Source organism: Hippoglossus stenolepis, chromosome 5, assembly GCF_022539355.2.
Source record: "Hippoglossus stenolepis isolate QCI-W04-F060 chromosome 5, HSTE1.2, whole genome shotgun sequence".
NCBI lineage: Eukaryota > Metazoa > Chordata > Actinopteri > Pleuronectiformes > Pleuronectidae > Hippoglossus > Hippoglossus stenolepis.
In genome coordinates, this window is record NC_061487.1 from 5,750,965 (window position 1) to 5,768,806 (window position 17,842).

General features: G+C 40.8%; 1 protein-coding gene across 2 annotated transcripts in view; it reads left to right on the forward strand.

The window, feature by feature from the left end:
• Window positions 1-17,842, forward strand: part of cadps2 (Ca++-dependent secretion activator 2) — a 226,908-nt gene that overhangs the window by 119,747 nt on the left and 89,319 nt on the right. For both annotated transcript variants that reach the window (XM_035157552.2, XM_035157556.2), the window contains exons 4-7: window positions 5,236-5,316; window positions 5,731-5,964; window positions 6,183-6,304; window positions 11,824-11,935. In XM_035157552.2, coding sequence (XP_035013443.1) covers window positions 5,236-5,316; window positions 5,731-5,964; window positions 6,183-6,304; window positions 11,824-11,935 — 549 coding nt within the window. The remainder of the gene's footprint in view (window positions 1-5,235; window positions 5,317-5,730; window positions 5,965-6,182; window positions 6,305-11,823; window positions 11,936-17,842) is intronic.

The following is a 17,842-nucleotide window of genomic DNA, read 5'->3' on the forward strand; positions in this document are numbered from 1 at the left end:
AATGGCTTTTCCCCTAGCGCCACCATCAGGCTGACACCTGGTTCTGAGTTAAATGTCTAGACAACTCTTCTGGCGTTCATGGGCAGCTGTGGCTGAGGGGTAGCGGTCGTCCTCTAACCAGAACGTCGACGGGTCGATCCCTCCTTCACCATCTGCATGCCGAAGTGTCCCTGGGCAAGATACTGAACCCCAATTTGCCCCTCATAGAAAATAAGTTCTGTCCATATATGCACTGTATGAATGTGTGTGAATGGGTGAATGGCAAAAAACTGTACAGTAAAGCACTTTGAGTGGTTATCAAGACTATTAAATCGCTAAATAAATACAGACCATTTATACCATTTAACCATTTCATGTTTCCCTTAGGATGAAGTGTTGTAGCACTAATGATCCTTCACATTTTATGTATCATCTTTCATCATCATCAGGTGAACATTTGTCCAGTAGTATCGGTTTATCACCAAATACCTACAATGACACTGATCAGCCTCGGCCATACTTTGTTCAGTGTCAATGCCAAACGTAGCTAAACATCAGCATGCTACCATTGTAAATAATACATTTATGTAGAGCTTTTTTAATCTTCTTGACTAGATCTTATCTCATCGTCTTATTTATTCTTTACTCTACAAGTCACATTTGCACATTCACACAATGCCAACACAGCTTACAGGTAATTTGGGGTCTTAGTGTCTTGCCCAATCATAATTTGGCATGCAGTTTGGAGGAGCCAGGGATGGAACCAAAGTGGGAATGCTGCTCCTTCATTCCACTGCTGCGCCGTATAAAAGGTATAAACACAGAATGGGGAGCACATTGTGGTTCCTCTCTTCATTCCTGTAATCAAATGAAATTGGTTTCTTTGTAAAAAGGAGAGCCAGCATGGCGGGATGAACGCCGATGCTGTTGGGTTACATGTCACACCTCTGATTCTGGAACACCAGTGTGCAATCTAAAATCCTACACTGGGGCAAGTTTGTTTGCTTGTGAAAACAAGCAAAGTCAGCATAATGAAGGCTCAAGACAGTGTTCAAATTACACAGTGGCATTCGGCCTCATTTTCCGGTGGCACTACTAAACATGTCACATACACGTACACATGGACGTGCGCGCTCATTGCAGTCAATTGTAGGGTATTGTGAAAAACCACGAAAAGCAAGCAGTCGTCTGTCTCTCTGTCTCTCTCACTGTCTGTGTGTCTTTCTGTGTGATCTACCCACAACTGTGGCCGCACCAACTCAATGAAAAGAAGTAAATTGATTTTAAGTCAGTGCTGCCACGCATGCATGGCCAAGCAGGAATAGACACAGCGTTGTGTAAATGAGTTGAGACATATGTCTGAAATTGGTATATTTGATAAGCGAACAAACACGCATTTACATTTTTTTATTTATTTATTATTTATTACCGGAACCTAATTGAAGAAAAAATAAAAGTCTGTAAATTGACAATATAAAAGCTCCCCATCGTTCCACTGTTATTAAAACCATGGCTGTTGACTATGCTCTTAATTAGACTGCAGCGGTCCGCTCTATTGAGTCTCATTTCATAGATATTCTCAATTTCCTTTGGGGAAAAACCCTGAGAGTAAGTAAAGTGGTGTTACTGGAAAAGATTTCTGGTTTATATCAGGAACAAGTTCTGATTGTCTAACTTGAAACCAAAATGACTTGTAGTACGGATGTTTTCTCCTTAATGGACCCATACAGCACAAAGAGAAACAACTCCAAAGATTCAAATCAAGCAATAACACAGAAACTTCAAAAGGAAACATATGGAAAGCTGCAGTCGATAAGTGTGGCGACAAGAGTTTAGCAACTCAGATATGTCCAGGACGGTCATCAGAGAAGTATGTAGACTGAAGATGCCTGAATCTGAGCACTCAAAATTTTAAGTCTTCAAAGTTCAGCTTGGAGCAGTTTAATAATGTTGGAAACATTTGCTGTAGAAATCCAAATGTTTACTGTACGTTAGTGATTCAGCTATAATGTCAAACAAAGTTGGTTGTGTACGGCCTCTGCAACCATGAAACTAAATTAAAGTTAAAACTAGCTGAATAGACGTGGAGTAGATGTGACCTGATTCATATTGAAATACTGGAATGACACTCAGTCGAGCCCAACAGTCAGCCTAACTTCTATCAAGCTGCACCAAATTACACACACTCATATCAGATGTTTAAAAAACATGTCTTGTTTCTTGAGAAACCGAATAAAGAGAAGATTGAGATGAGGGTTGTGGCAGGTAAAGAGGGGTGGTTTGCAGGACGGTGCGGTCAGGGAACAGCTGACTGATCTGTGGTAGACTTTATGACTAAGGAGCTTTCAGGAGAATGAGCGGGGAAGCAGACCGAGGGGTGTAGCTGGAGAAGCGTGGAGATGAGTGATGAGTTGTTTATGGAGAGACGTGCTGTGTGGCGAGCGTCAAGGAAATTAAAATCTGGGGCTTTACAAAATAAAGGTTACTCAGAGAAAAATAACACAAAAATCACAATTTGGAGCAATCAATCCTGAGTGACGGAGAGTGTGTGATATATCACTGGCTGAAGCAAAGAGGAACCGGAGTTGATATATTGCAGGGCTGATGATGAATGATGTATAGATTGACAATCAGGCAAAGAGTGACACGCAACAACAGACACACTGGCAGAGACGGACTGGAAAGAAAGGATGCAAGAAAAGAAGGGAAAACATCAGAAACACTAGGGACATATTTCATTCTGCAAAAATGTCTTTAACATCAGTCAATCATTTGGATTTGAAAGTCAAATGACATCTTGACATTTTAGATTTGTTCTGACAGCATTTCAATGATTATTACCTCTGACGAGGAGGTTATGTTTTCACCACGGTCTGTTTGCATGTTGGTTGACAAAAATCCACTGAATTACCAGGAATCTTGGTGGAAGGATGCAGTATGGGTCAGGGAAGAACCCAAGTTTGGTGTGGATCCAGCTCAGGGGGCCAGGAAATCAACATACAGAATTTTGTTTTCATTTTCTTTAACATTGCAAGAGGTGATTCTCAACTTTTTCAATATTTCTCGGAGAATAATTAATCGATCTTAAAATCAGGCATGTTTAGATGTGATATTTAGTTGAACAGTGTGTAAAATCTAGATCTTTTGAATTTTATATGTGGTTTTATCAGGTGACTGTTGGGCAGAGGCATACAGTCTACTGATTGCCATTCAAGTTGCTAAATCCCAGCTGCAACCGTTTTCTTGATGTACGACTATATAATATTCAAGTTTTATTTGTGTTTTTGTTTGTAAATTTAGGACCTAAATATCATTAAATGTTTGCACAATACTACCCCATTCCCCAGCTTTGTGATATTTCTTCCTTCCTTTTAATTACCTTTCGTTTAGCCATTTTTTGGGGAGAGGGACAGTTGAAAGTTGACACAAGTGGTATGTAATACAGACTGTGAGGCGCGCGTTCGCGGGCCCGCGATTGACGTGCCGACACACGGGCAGTGCATTGTGGGATTTGTAGTATTATGGTGGTGCGTGCGATATACCGGCGGGCCAGCTCTAATAGTAAATAGATTTTATCATGCGGGCCAAAGATAATTCATTCACGGGCCAGATGTGGCCCGCGGGCCTTGAGTTTGACACATGTGGTTTACAGTGTCTGACTGATGAGTTCATGTAGTTTTGGCTCTTGGTTGATTTTGACTTCAGAACTTGATCTGCAGTGTGACGGAAGTTTGGGTCCTTGTAATTGAGACGCTGAGGGCTCATTTTGAACAGATTCTCTGGGATCCATTTTGAAACAGGCACAAATTAAACAGCTTATCTTTTCCCTCTCTTATCAACTGGATTTCCCACTTGTCTCTGACTTCAGGGCAGTTTATATCGGAGCTGTTTAATCATCGATTGTCATTTTAGACGCCTCTGCTCATCGCAGATCTGTGAAATGAGGCCCCGTTTTTGCCCACTAAGCAAACTTCATTCAATTTTCCCCCTTCTTTCATCTCCCCTTTGAGTCTCGCTGGCATTAAGTTGAACAGAAGACTGATCGGATGATCTCCTGCTCATCATGAAGCTCTCGAACGGCACCACTTCAGCCCCTAATTACTGAAGCAGAACTGCACGCGACACTTTTTAGACTAGGGGCCACTTCACTTTCCACCAGTTTTCTTATTTTTATGTTTATCTCCTGTTTCAAAACAAGGTCCAGTGAAAACCTTAGAAGAAAGCAAACATAACAAAACATAATGAAACAAAATAGTACATTCAGTAATGGCTCTGTATTAACAACCTGTGCCCAATCAGTAATAAGTTATTGTTGTTTCTGTCCATGAGTCAGTATTAAGCTCAGTTGGCAGAGACATGGCGAAGTGATTTAATAGAATATCGCATGTAAAAGCGAAAACACAACGGAAACGCAACCACAATGGAAGTAAGGTTCAATGGATGTTGAAAATGAAACTGAGTTACTTACTGCAGTCAATTGACACAGTTAAATGTCAAATCAATAGGTAACTACATTCTTATCCCATCAGCTATATTGTCTGACAATGAATTAGCCTCTTGGGGCAACAGCCAATACCTTGGGGCCTCAGATGCAGACAGCAGATATCTTCTGTTCACCATCCTCAGTTTACAGTCTGACCAGTTCTCTTTCTTACAAAAGTTGAATGTTTCTCCACACAAAACACAAACAGTAATACTTTTTTGTACGTGTTCTGGGTCCATACAACGTTCTGTCCAATCTCTATTAACAGTTGTCTACATATGAATGTAGATGTGTGCAACCAAAGTCCGTTCAAACGTGATTGGTCAAACTAGTGAAAGAAACCAGATGGATTCCACCTGAAAATCTTGTCCGCCACATACAGATTCTCTATATTCACATGTAGAATATGTTATAGAGATCGAGGTTACTATAATGCAATTGCTAAATTTCACATCAGCGAGCAGCATCTGGTGGACATAGGAGAGAGGGACTGCAAATGAAGCCCCTGCAGGGTTAAGTACACAAACACCTTTGATTCTCTTCTGTTCTCGTCCCAGTGAAGTGGTTGAACCACTTATCTCAGACACTTACTTCTGATTTACTGTCACCTGTTCCCACCTTAGCTGCTGATAGCTTAATCGATGCACAGTCCACTTCTTCAGAGAAGACTCCTGTGTCGCAAACTTTTTATTGGTTTGTAAATGCTACAGATCTCTAGTTGGCTGATTGATTAAACTCTCCTATTTCTTCCTTCTTTTTTTTTTAAATGTCAGCTGGACAACGTAGATGAGCAGGCAGCTCAAATCCGTAGAGAGCTGGACGGCAGGCTACAACTGGCCGAGAAGATTGCCAGGGTGAGAAACCTACAAAACACACATGTTTTTTATAGCACTATTACTTTTATGTATTTTTATCTCATGTATTACATTTTTTTATATATCTTTCATTTATTTCACATGTTATTGAATCACTTACATGTTTTAGCAAATGTAGTGTGTAATCACCTATATTGTTCATGGGCTGAGGTGCTGAACATAACAAACAACTCACAATCTTGTCAACTACATTTCTTCTCTCTACACAAAGAAAAGCACAATATTTACAGCCATATTCCGTCCTCGTCAGGAATCAAAGTGTGAGGAAAGGTGTCAGTGAAACACTGAGATGTATGTTTTAGTGGTAGACAGCTTCATGGTGGTGAACTCGGTTGTAGCAGGATGAAAACCTTGATGCTGACGATGAACAGCAGCTGAATGTGTGTTCTGCAGGAGAAGAAATACCCAAAGTTCATCTCCGCTGACATGGAGGCTCTGTACATGGAGGAGCTGCGTTCTTCAGTCAACCTGCTGATGGCAAATCTGGAGAGTCTGCCGGTGTCTAAAGGAGGACCCGACTTCAAACAGAAGCTCAAACGCTCCCCTCTGAACAACTCCTTCCTGGACATCGGAGACGAGGGAGACATCCTCTCCAAATCTGACGTTGTGCTGTCCTTCACTCTGGAGGTGTGTGTGTGTGGGGTGGGTGGGTGGGTTGAGTTTTATATGCTGGGAGTGGCAGCTTTAAAAAGATGTTTGAGGGATAGGACTTGTTTGTAGGTTCCAGGTTTAACTGAGGTTTTGAAAATGAACAATACAACGCACGTGAATTTTAAAATATAAGTGTATTCTACAAAGAAACAGAGAAAGAGCATCTGAATCACCATCACCTCTGATATTTTCAGATTGTGATCGTGGAGGTTCAGGGTCTGAAGTCCGTTGCTCCGAACCGGATCGTTTACTGCACCATGGAGGTGGAGGGAGGAGAGAAGCTGCAGACGGACCAAGCTGAAGCTGCCAGACCACAGTGGGTTCCTCTTCTACTATCTCACTAATGTCTTATAGAGAATTACAACTTACAGGATTTAACTCCCTGTCATCATGTCACACTTAAATTAGACCATGACTGTCGTCCAAATCAATACTGTCACAAACATCATATTTCATGAGATTTAATGTGAGCAATAAGATAGTTTTCACCTTGTGAGAACAGCATTCACTGAGTGAGGGGAATTTCAAAAAAGGAAGAAGAATTGTTGAGCATTGTAACACCTCTTTGTGACCTTCGTTCATGACTTAATAATAGTGCATCTTGGCTATGAAACCTAAAAGTGAAGTGTGTGGAAAATGTTGGTCACCACATGTGAAAACAGGTTGCTGATTCAAATCAGTTCATCTCTGATAAAAGAATCGGTGAACAAGGGGAACTGTCGAACTAACTCCAGAAGGTAGTTAACACTGCTTACTTGGTTCATTGTAATTAAGTCTAACTGACAATAAAGCACCAGATACATCCTTTCACGTCTTATCTGGTAGTCCTGCTATTTTTCGGACTTTTCTGTCCTCTGTTTTTGATTCTCTAAGATGTCAGGAGAATCTCAACACTGATGACTGACACAGTGTCACACAAATTTGTTCACTTAAGCTGAAATATTTTGAGCTCTGCTGACTTTTGCATCTTCTAGCATGAATTTATGGCTATTTGCAACTTTGCCTTGACTTTGTTTGTTATCACACTGTGAGAACAATTCTCTTCCTGTGTGGTCTGGACAGACAGGGTGAAATTAATAAGGCGAATGGTGCCACCTAGTTTCCCCACAGTTCCACAACTGTAGACGTTGTAACTACATCAGGTCAAATTTTGAGACTAATTCCACTGAGAGGAGGTTTATGAGCAGTTATGATTTAAAACGGGGCTCTGTAAACAGACCTGAGGGTCAGGCTGTAAAGACACCAGCACACACTCACACTAGTAACACTAAATTCAACCGGTTGAATGAGCACACAGGTCCTGTGAAATGCAATTTCGTTCCGTTTTATGTTTAACAGGTATGTCTGGAATGACATAAATAAACTTGAAACTTGTGTGACAAGTCATCTCAGTTAGTCTGATCATTCCCAGCCAGTCCCGGCACTGCTGCAAAGCTTGTGATCAGCTGTGCTCTAAGCTGTTCACCAACATTACCATGGTATCACAGTCCCATCGTAGTGCTAACATACTAATGAACATCGTGGTTGTATTATAAGAGCTGGATTAAGAGACAGTATCTGCTCTCTGTAGTAAAATAACCAGTATTCCTCTGTACTGTGTTGGACCCTGTGCTGCGTATTCACCAGCTAACAAGCTAAGAATCAAACAAGTAGCTTCACAATCCCAGTATGGCACTACATAGACACTGTGGCCTTGTGGTTAACAACAGTTCATTTAATAAACATGAGCAACATAACTGCTTTTAACAAAAGCTAACGAAGGCTGCTAAATTACAACATGATTCTATACCAGTTGGTAGCATAGTGTAATACTAGCATTACTGACCTGCAGCCACAAGCACTGGTCCAAACATCTCACCTCATGAAGATTTTGGGTTGATTGCAGTTCTGTAAACAAACTGTTTGTGGATCGACCCGCAGCAGCTCTGTTCACGAGACTGATGCACAACTCCAGCTACCTGTATGTCCTCTCTGATTGGCTGCCCAGTCTGTCCTTCATTTCCTTTGTAACATTATGTTTAACACTCAACATGATTTATTTACTTCTGTCTGCACTTAGTACCCTTATTCATGTAGTATTTGGTTATTATTTTTTCTATTGGACTAGACCATATACCAGGACGTGATCAGCAGAGTTAATAATGATGGGAAAGCGATTGCAATCAAAGGAAAATATGTCAATTCATACATACAAGAAAATCACTTAAAGTTTATCTGTAAATATCGATTACATAACTCATTTTAGAAATTCTAATAATGATATATTATTATAATTATTTTTATGTCAAAATATGATTTGCCTGTAATGCCTCTGACTATAGAAAAACAAATCCATTACTTGATGATTTTCACCTGATTAGCAGAAAGTTGTATCACCACCTGATGCTCCTCTTTGCCGACTGTCGCAGCCTTGTCGCTCTGCCCTCAAAGTTCTTGGTGACGGTTCATGGCCGTTGGATGCCTGGCGGACAGCGGGGGTCTGTGGGGTAATGAGGCTGCCCTTTCACACGATTTATTTTTCTGAAGGCCATCCGTCTGCCAGCATCACTAAACGGAACCAATTAAACAAGCTCACCGTCACCTAACGCCCTCGGCGGTCAGCAGCGACGCCGTGCTGTAGCTTGCCTTTACTCTACGGCTCCTGTCACCTTCTCTATGATTAGCCTCCAGATTGCTTTCACATCCCTCATCTTCAATCCCACACCCATACATTTAATGATAACATAGTTAATGTAATTACATGGACAACACGATTAGCTATGATTACACAGTCGTCCAATTGCACTGATGACTCATGCAATTGTAACAGAACAGCTATTTACTTACTGATGACCTTTTTCATTAGTGATGCCATTAATTAAAGTGGATTGTCAAGCATTGTTCAGGACCATAGTACAATTTCTCATTTTTATTACAATTGAAGTAGACTCGGAATAATCCAGGTTTAAGATTGTAACATTAGTTGTGTCTGTACAAGATGAAAATGAGCTTACAGACAGGCAGCGGAGCAACATTTTTAGAAATGAAATATGTATCTTTTTACCTATGTAAATGAAGTTTGATGTAGGTTGAAACAAAGACAATATTGTAACAGTAAATCAGTTTTATGTCTCTGCTGCAGCTACAGCCAGAGAAATAATGTTTTTGCGTGGTCCGACTGTCCATTCCACTGAACATGATGTCTCTGAGGTTAGTCCTCCAAATTTGGTACAAAGGTTCATTTGAATGTAAGGATGAACTTGATTAATAGAGTTTGGTGGTCAAAGGTCAACACTCGCTGTTGAGTTGATTGTATTTCTCTTAAATAAAAGGGTAGGAGTTAGGCTACCTAGAGGAAACAGAGACAAGCGTGAATATCAACATAAAACAGGAAGTGACATAGAACATGCAATAGGAAATGATGTGTGAGTGTAACCATGACAGTTACTCTATCATCTGATTAAGTTGTGACATGGTTGAAAATTGCGTAAAAGCCAGTAAATTGACATATGGTAAAGATTTGTCAAAGCAGAAATTGATTTACTGTGTTCCAATTCAGAAACGGTGACAATACAATGGATTGAAAAAATATTTGTTTGTTAGATTTATTTATGCTGCCACAGAAAATTAATTGTCATAGAGCTACACTTTCCTTCATATAACATATGTTATAGCATAGCATAACATATGTATAGAGTCTACAATTAACAGTGTGAGCATTGTCAGTTAAAACCTTACCAGGGTGAACAAAGCTTGCAAACTGATTAAGGACCTTTCTACTGTTTGTAAAAAGTAAATAGCTTCTGTGTGTGTAAAGTTAGCAGTGTTGACATTTGTTGCAATCTTTAAAATGAGAAATTTACTCAATATTGCTAACATGTTTTGATGTTGTAAGATATCTTAAAGCTGAAATGAACCCTGAATGAGCCTGTGCGAAGCTTTTAGATATGAGGATTACACACACAACACCAAACATTGGCCCTGCCCAATACAGCATTCTTCTCTGCTATTGATGGATCATTGTTGTAGACTTTATTGCCCCCTACTGGCCTGGCATTCTTGTTTGAGCATTTATAGTCAATTTTGTGTTCTCGTCTGGGCAGAGATATTCCATAAAACAAAAGTTTTGAAGATGGAGATTTTTTTTTAAAACAGAGTGAAAAATAAAAATATTTGTTCAAAAAATATCAGCACGAGTGAAGACATGGAGACGTGTGTGTGTGTGTTTAATTGAAACAAAAGCACCCTTCTGTTGCCTTGGAAACTGGGGAAACTAAGTGTGGATCTCGACCTTACTTCTCGTCTTCAACATGTCAAGGGGTCACTTGTCATCTGTGCACCTCACACACATAAACACGCGGACCACATGAAGGCATGTTATCTCAGGAGCATGGCTGTGTGTGTTTACAGCGGCCTTGTGTCCTTCATCCTGAGCAGAGGGCATCACTTTGCTCCATTAGAGTTTGTGTAAGATGAACACTAAGAGCTAACACTGATGGCACTGTTTGCTGCCTCTCGATCTCTGACCATCACCTGAGGATGTGAAGTTATTACAGGAAATGTAACAACGCTGACCTCCTACCTTTGTTACCCTTGTAGTCCATGACGAGCAGGTACCTGTACTTAAAAATGAAAATACCCTATCCTGTGTGGTTTTGAGCCTGCAAATACAAAATGGTTAACAGGTTTGAGATGTAAATTATTTGCGACATGTACATGTCTGTTTTTTAGTCAAACATGAAGGTTTTCTGTTTGTTGGGCTTTGCTGAAACTTGCGTGTCCTCATGAAGACTGTCTTTATCCCTCCTCCTCCCTGTGACACAGTGAGATTCATTTGAGCTCAACAGAGGCTGTATGTGACGGACCATTCAACAAACACTGTCTCCCAAAATAACCTGAAAAACTCTTTCTATAGTTCTAGAGATACACAATGAAGCATGATCTCTTGGACATTATTCATAAATAGGTTGTGATTGATACTTTGATAGAAATGTCACGTTTCCACAACCCTGGCCATGTGTTATCCATTTGAGATCCGCACCAAATGCCAGTTACAGGCATCTCAGAGATTTGCTGGTTCGGGCAGAGCTTAGAAACAGCCTGCAGCTCCTAACCTCTGCCACCAGCCCCCTCACTTTGGAGCACAAATGGCTAAAATCCCATTCCAAATTAAAGTGACTATAGCTTGTGAACCAGGAAAAGAAAGAAAACTCCCTAAGGTTTCTTATGAAAGTGTCAGAAACATTCTGGGTGATACAGAAACAGAGTAGTGGGCTTTTGAATTCAGTAAAAATGTAAGAGTTTTGTCTTTAATAATTGACTGTGTGTGCCTTAGCCACACTATCAGTAAACACAAGTATAACCATTCTACAGTGTTTTTTTCATGACAAGACAAAAAGGACATTTGGAGACACCAAATGGACACATGGTAACCGGATCATATTCTGAAATACTAAAGGTGTTTCTTTCGTTTCTTCATCAGTTGGAGATAAAATACTCACAATTTGTTTTAACTAGCCCACTGTGGCAGTTTTTTTCTTTGTTCTGTTCCTGCCTCCAATATTTAAGTTGACCTGTGCATATGTTCATATCTTCTTATGTAGATCAGGTCCTGTTGAGTGGGCAGACCATTTTTCTAATCTTAGTCAACATTGGCTTAGTTTAGCTGCTCCACAGTAAAAGCCTCTAAAGTGAAGCAATAATGGCAGGAAATGCTGGTTTGCAACCTGGCACAGCACAGCTTGTGCAGGCGAAACTGGGCCTGTGGATGAATTCTCATCATGAGTGTGTTGACCAACAGGGAGGATGTGTACTGCAGTCTGTCACTGTGAGTTAAAGGAAAGTTTTGTCTTTCAGGTGGGAGACTCAGGGGGATTTCACCACAACTCACCCACTGCCCTCGGTCAAAGTAAAGCTGTTCACAGAGAGCACCGGTGTGCTGGCTCTAGACGACAAGGAGCTGGGCCGGGTGAGTCCATGCACGCACACACACACACAAACGCACACACAAGCAAACAAGTAGTTTAATCACATAATTTTAGACTTAATACTAACTAGAATTTACTCTACATTTTTGGTTCCCCTTTTATGACATTAAACATAAAGTGTGTTTTTAATACTAAGATAATTTGTCATATTTTGAATTAACCTGGAGATGAACATGATCGTGGACCTCCCAGTGAGCTGCTAACTGAAAACAGTCACCTTTACATCCTCTTACTTCTGACAACACCAAATCACTCAGCATCACTATCAACACCACCGCAGCTGGGTGGTTGGGGACGTTGTAAATCCAGCTCATTTTAAAAGCATATGTCCTTTTGGAGACATTTTGGATCATGTGATTGTGTAGGGGTCTTGTTACACAAGAATTCTGCCATTTCATGTCTGCAGACAAATCTTGTCAGATATAATGAGCCACACATCCATGATGCAGTAGTCCAAAGGCGTTTTCAGAGTTTAAACTGGAACTGTGTCCCAGTCATCTGACCACATAGCCATACTGGGCTTTTAGAAATGAGTCATTCTCCCTCCTTGTCCGGCTGCAACTGAAAGTGATTGCCCTGTGTTTATCTTCACCAAGGGGGTTGTTTTAGTGCCTGTCTGTGGGTTTGTTTGTTGGTTGGTTGGTTGTTTTTTCAGCAGCATAACTACTTAAAGGGGACATAGCATGCTCATTTTACCACAAGTTGATATGGTTCCTTGGGGTCTTAATGAAATGTCTGTAACATACTTTGGTCAAAATACCACAAGGATCATTTAAAACAGCACCCTTTTTACCCTGTGTAAAACAGCCCTCCACAGAGTGACCTGTTTTGAGTGCCTGTTCCTTTAAATGCTAATGAGCCAGCTCCCCCTCCCCCTCTCCCCCATGATTTTAAACGATATAAATTACATATTTTATATGATATAAATTATCAAATATGCATCCCATACTTTGTATTCCCTTCTGTTGTCCTGGAGTTTTAATTTTTCCCAATCACATAATTAAATGTCCCCTCTGCCCATCCACTACAAGCACACAAGCAGACAGACAGAGAGAAAGAGAGGGGGGGCTATGAAGACCATCATTACCCCGAACCCCGACATTCAACGGGTACAACAACAAGCGGAGAAAGCAGAATCGCGGGCTGATATATATATACAGTCTATGGGGCTGACCAGCGCGGAGAAATGCTCGTCCCGTGTGAACAGCCAGGCGGCTGCGCCGGGCGGCGCTGCGCTGCTCGCAGCGGCGCTTCCGCGTCCGGTGTACCGGCGTAACTACTGTAACCCGGCGTACAGTAGTGCTGAACACTGCGGAAGTCTTCCACACTGCTGGCTGTGTGGCGCTGACACTATTCCAGCTCACGCACGGGAGAGCGAGCGGTCGCGCCCGAGCAACTGCTGCAGCCTCCCAGTCCCAACGATCCAGACAAATGCCACATGTGAGTGAATCGCGGGCTGACCAGCGGAGAAATGCTCGTCCCGTGTGAACAGCCAGGCGGCTGCGCGCGGGAACGGCGCTGCGCTGCCTCGCAGCCTCCGGTGTAAACCCGGCGTAATGAGTGTGGGGGACGGGGGGATGAGGTGGGGGTGGGCCAAGACCATGTAGGGAGACTTCCAGTGCCTTGTTACGACACAAAACCCAGGAAGCTCAATCGAGTCGCTCAAGCATGACGTTTCTGACTTAGAGGAACCATAACAAAACGCGCGAGTGTTTTTTTCCCAGAGTTTTTGGGTTGGTAGACATGCCAGATACCCACATTAACCTGTAGAAGCACTAACAAAGTGGAATTTGCATGCTTTAACCCTTTAACTATTTGTAGCGTCTGGGTGTGTCAAATACCACAGGGCGAGATACGGTTGTAAAACAACATTGTAAAAATAATTAACCGAAGGCAAATTAATACAGGTAACTGCTTCCTTGAAGGGTTAGCCATTAATATAAAAAAAAGCCAGAGAGTCAGAACAGCAGAGGAATCCAGGGAGTGGTTGCCAATGACTGTCCAAACTATAAATGCAAGCCTCGACAAAAAGGCACATAAACAGATTTAGTAAATGAAAATGAAATAAATGGCCATCATCCGGCCACATGATTTCCACAAAACTTGGAGGAAGGATGGCCAAGGAAGAACCCATTCAATACATTATGAGACAGGGTGTTTTTTTGTTTTTTTGATTGATTGCTATTTATATTTTCTTTAATTTCCCATTCATGGATCTTAATGAAAGAAATCTGGCATACTTTGGAGAATGATACTATGGGTTAAGTTTGGTGTGGCTTGACTGAATTTAAGGTCCCTAACCAATCAGCAACTGAAAGGATAATTATGGGACCATCGGACCAGGTTTCAAGGTTAAAAAAACTATTTGATGGCTCGTTAGCTACCATTAGACAACAGCTAATGTTAGCATACAACCACTTCCTTCCTAACATCACTGTTTAATACCTTCATGTTATACAATGGGAAAGACTTTTACATACTGAAATACGAATGCATCTCTGGAAGTCAATTATTTAGGCCTATAGTAAAATGCACTGGAATTAACTTTAGTAATCTAATGCTAAATGCTCAAACTTTTGGGTTGATCTAAACAAACTTTTGTGTTGATCTAAACTGTATGAACACTACACAGAAATATGTTCCAGTGAGCACAATGTGACATAATGTTACTGACTTAACCAAAATACTTCTGAGGTCAGGTGAAAAGACACAAAGACTGTTTATATTACATTGTTAGCATAATTAAATCGAGTACATTTTACTAACAGTCATAAATAAATGTGTCCAAGATGTGAAATGATGAATTTAAAATAAAAATTGGGCAAGAAAGTGGTGAATAGCGTTAGCTGTTGTCTAATGGTAGCTAATGAGCCAACAAATATGAAATTTAACATTGAAACATATGTTCCTCCAGATTTTAACTATCATTGTCTTCACAGTTGTAAAATGAAAACATATATGTGACTTATTATGTGAATTACATGACTTATAAAGCTGGATCAAAGCAGTCCAACGTTATTCTGTTCATAAAAGCATTTGAGCTTCATACCATGAGTGTGATGTCAGAGGAAAATTGCTGCCATGTGAATATGATCTATTAAGATTAAGGTTTGGATTTATTTCAAAGATATTTGAAATCAAATGCTGTTGAGAGATCAGAGACCAACCAACTATTCAAAAGCAAACTCTGCTGGCTGTTTTTATTACTGTGAGATCTACAATTGCCCAATTCATTTACAACAGGACTTACTCTAAATTCTTGTGCAAATTTCATCCCTCATCCATCAGCTTTCTTCAAATTCCATCATCTGGTGTTGAGTCCCAAACCCAACAATGTGTTGGTCTGTCTGGCCGTGTTGTCTGACGTCTCCACCCTGTCTGGCCATCACTGCTTCCAACTGATTATGTGCTATAAATCACAAATATATAGTTTTGGTGATTTAGGCTCTGCAATTTCATGAAACCACTGGGAACTGTTACTCATCAGTGGGAATTTTTCAGCTGTGGTTTAACAAACAAGTAAACAGCTCTCATGACAGCCAACGACCCCCATGTAACCTCAACTGCTCTGAAGTTGCCATGGTGGTTGATCCAGGGCTCTGCTTAACATTCTCTTTTTTGTTCACTGATGAGCAGCTTGTTTTCATGTTAAACGGAAGGAAATGTTGGATTTCCATTGATGGTATCCAATTACGGCAAATTTTAATCAGTACAAAGTAAAATAAGAGAATATTTACAAATTATAGCGTAAAGGATTTTCAACCATAAGGAACGGTTTTGGCCCTTTTAATTACGGACTGATTCTGATTAGACGGTGAGTCTGCCTGGAAGCCGCGGGGTGGATATTTCATCTCACTGTTGGGGGTTCAGAAATATCTCAAGAGCAATTCTTAAAGGGACACCAAAGGTCCCACCAAGAGTATTGCTGTAATAATACATGTATATAGAGGAAACCCGAGGTAATGAACATAAGCCTGGTTCTTTGAGTATTATCAGTGAGAGGTCTCACTATGGGGAGCAAGGCTCTCTGCGACCTTCAGAAGCACTGATCTCACTACACCCAGTGGTGACACCTACTATAAATAGTATGCGCAGATGACACCACATTGTTCAGATAAAAAATGTCTTCACCCACCCAGCAAGAAGGGTTGTCTGGTGAGACATCTCACTCATATTACCTTATATTCTTCTTTATAATAGTCCATTTGGTGTTTCACTATGGGATGTGACAGCTGCAGGACCAACTCACACCTTCCTACAGCGACAGCTATAGAATGTTTCAGTTGTCCTTCCTGATATTGGAGATGTTAACATGAATCACTAACTTGTGCTTATCTCAGTGAGGACATCCATTTAAAAATGGCACTTTCTAGCTTCGTACCCTAATCCCATACCCTAACCTTCAACCTAAACCATCACAACTAAATGCCTATAAAGCGTAGTCCACAAACAACCGTTTGAAGGTGTGTTACAAAGTGATGGTCCTCACAAAGATGTGCACGTACACACACACACACACACACACACACACACACACACATACACACACATAGCTAGTGTGTGTAATCAGAATCCTGAGTGAGTCACAGACGCTGTGTGTTGTAAGAGAAGCAGACAGATGAAGGACACTGTGGGCAAAACTCTGTGTGTATGAGTTTTGTGGTGGAAATATGAAACAAAATTGTTGAGTTTCTTTATAATATCGTAAGGTCTCAGCCATATTATGTAAAGTGCCTTCAATTAAAATAGAATTGAGCAAGCTGATTAGCAATTTGAAGGAAGGTAAAAATGAATAGATTTTTACTTTCTCCAATAAATTCAGCCTTTTCCCTCCATTGATGACCATCGAAGCAGGTGAGTGGAGGGAGAACCTGAGTTTCAGATCCTTAGCTCAACCTCAATGCAACAATCTACTAGTAAAACCCAAACTCCAAGATCATTGTCTACAACATTTCGGCAAAGTTTCTAGATCCAAGATTTCCCTCCTTGTATCAGATCTAAACTCAGGTTAGTAACTAACATCACTGCTCTTTACCACAATTCTAAAAAATGTATTATGCTTAATTTTGAACCTACTGGGATATTTTCTATGGTAAATGACATGGTGCCAGAAACTTGTGGTGCTAACAACTGAGTCGGTGCCCGGCTAAGACAGTTATGCCAAATTATGTGTTTTTGTACCAGGTAAATCTGTCTGTATTTTGCATAATACTGCTTAATCACCAGTAGTAATGAGCTTCATGTCAGAGCTGAAGAACTGAGACAACTGTAGCAACAGAGTAGGCTACAGCAACTGTACAAGTATGATGGAAAAACATAGGAGATTTCCATGCGCCAGATAAATAAGAACCTCAGCATTCAGATGATGGGATTTCCCTTCACATATGAACAAAGTTCAACACAACAGGAAAATGTCCAGTGTATCAGGTGTGGGGTGACGTCTGGTTAGAGCGTACAGGGTACAGGGGGCAGGGAATAACGTATAAATTCCACTGCAGAAATCACATATTTTTGTTTCCAGCACATTAACACCAGCGATTCGTATCACCAAAGAGTCTAGGATCCGGTCTTTTCAAGACGTGTATGGCTCCGCTTTTTCATTCAATTTATTTGAATTCATTTAATTTATTTTTTTCATTTCAGTTGCGTGTTAGAACCGTGATGAACAAGCCCACATGCTCACTGTGAGTTTTGTGGAACCTTTTACTGTTGTATTCTTACATGGGCTCACTCTGACAATTTACTAGGGAGTAAGCAGTGGAACAAATAGTGGACACACTAAATTTTGTAACGGCGATGACAGGCTGATAGCCAGTCCTCCTAATAAGCTGTGCCCTGATGCTGCTGCAGATCTGATCTGTGTACGCACCACTTTGAAGCTGGTCTAT